General features: G+C 53.6%; 1 protein-coding gene across 1 annotated transcript; it reads left to right on the plus strand.

Annotated features, from left to right (window-relative positions):
- Window positions 1-237: 237 nt before the first annotated feature.
- On the plus strand, window positions 238-901 carry LOC124695401. Its single transcript, XM_047228256.1, has one exon. The coding sequence runs from the start codon at window positions 238-240 to the stop codon at window positions 814-816; it is 579 nt and encodes a 192-aa protein (XP_047084212.1). The 3' UTR covers window positions 817-901.
- The last annotated feature ends 784 nt before the right edge of the window (window positions 902-1685 follow it).

Raw genomic sequence — 1685 nt, forward strand, 5'->3', positions numbered from 1 at the left:
GTACTCCCGTCGTGTTCTCGCCTCACGACACAAGCAAAGCACACCATCCCAGCCAGCTCCCCTATATATGAAGCATTCTCCCTGCCCCACTCATCTCATCACCAGCTCCATTAACCGAACTGATCTTCCTTAGCAAGATCGAAAGAGCAGAGCATCAAGCAATCAGTCGAGCACCTACGACGTCGCGGTCTTTGTTGCTCGCTCCATTCCGGTGGGCAGTACCACTACATGACTACAATGGCGACGCCTAAGGCGTTCAGGAAGGCGTCGATCGGCAGGAAAGCGTGGCGGCTGCTGCGCCTGGCGGTGCTCTGGGCGCGGAAGGGGAGCGCGGCGCACAGCCTCCGCCTGCTCAAGACCCTGCGCCACGGGGGGCGCAAGGACCAGCTCCGGTACGGCGAGCGCGAGTTCTCCATCGACGAGACGCCCGCGTTCCGGTTCCGCACCCCCTCCGCGCGCGTGCTCCGCTTCATCCCCTGCATCGCCCCCGCCTTCCCGGAGACCCCCTGCGTCTACGGCGAGGACCGCTACTTCTTCTGCGACGACGCCCGCGAGAGGGACGGCGACGAGGGCTGCGCCGGGGACTACTACGAGGATGGTGAGCCGAGCGAGTGCGGCGTCGAGGATGAGCAGCTGCTCGAGCGGGCAATGATGGAGGCCAGCTGCGGGAATGTGGAGGCGGCGGAGGGCGCCGAGGACGCCGGGGTGGACGTGAAGGCGGACGAGTTCATCGCCAAGTTCTACGCGCAGATGAAGCTGCAGCGACAGATCTCCTGGCTGCAGTACAACGAGATGATGCACAGGAGTGTCTGCTAGATAGTGCGCGCTTAGTTATATTTCTGTGAACATATATACTCAGTTTTGGTTCAGCTTCAGCAATACATACATAGTTTATACTTCCGCAGCATTGTGCACGCGCGGATACATGCGTTCATTACTCCTGATTCCTGAATTCGTGTTGGGTTTGGTGGCTGCTACTGGGGTCTCGCTTGTGAATCCGATTTTCTCTCTGGAGAAACGGCGTGCCCTTCTACTGGACTTCCTTGATCTTGCTACTTTTTATTTCTCTTTTTGATCTTTAGAGCATCTTCAGCAGATGATGATGTAAAATTTACATCATATAATGATGCATTATTCTATTTTAAGCTTTTTCAGGTTTCTACATCACGTGTTTTTGCTCTCAAAACTCCGATGATGTAAAATACATCACCTCTTCTTTAAAAGTGGTCTAGTAGATGATCCACCTGAGCTACAAAACTTTAAATACTAATTCAAAATTTGGTATATTTGAACTGAAATTGCAAACAATACTCCAAATTACTTCTAAATTTATTCAAATTACTCCTAATTTATCCATCCGATCGAAACAGGGACGACCACGTTTGAATTGGATGGGTCCATCGGGTGCTGCACTCAAACAGCACGGCAAGAAACATCGGATCCTATCTTCCATGTTTACTAAGAAACTAGTTAATCGATAGACGATCCATCCAATCCAACCCGAGCAAATCACCCCTGAGTCGTGAGCCTGCTCACTCCATCCCGCGCCTAGGCCAACCTCGACTAATGTGTCGTTGTCGTCCAGCTCCGCCATCACGTCCCCCACTGCCCCACCACAACCCCTGCCCCTCAAGTTACGACGACCACGTTTGAAGGTTGCCGCCTCGCCCCCAGCGCCGACGGCC

This window comes from Lolium rigidum, chromosome 3, assembly GCF_022539505.1.
Source record: "Lolium rigidum isolate FL_2022 chromosome 3, APGP_CSIRO_Lrig_0.1, whole genome shotgun sequence".
Taxonomy (NCBI): Eukaryota; Viridiplantae; Streptophyta; class Magnoliopsida; order Poales; family Poaceae; genus Lolium; species Lolium rigidum.

What these genes read in the sequence shown, in the direction of transcription:
- LOC124695401 (XM_047228256.1), top strand. Translation starts at nt 238, where the DNA reads ATGGCGACGCCTAAGGCGTTCAGGAAGGCGTCGATCGGCAGGAAAGCG.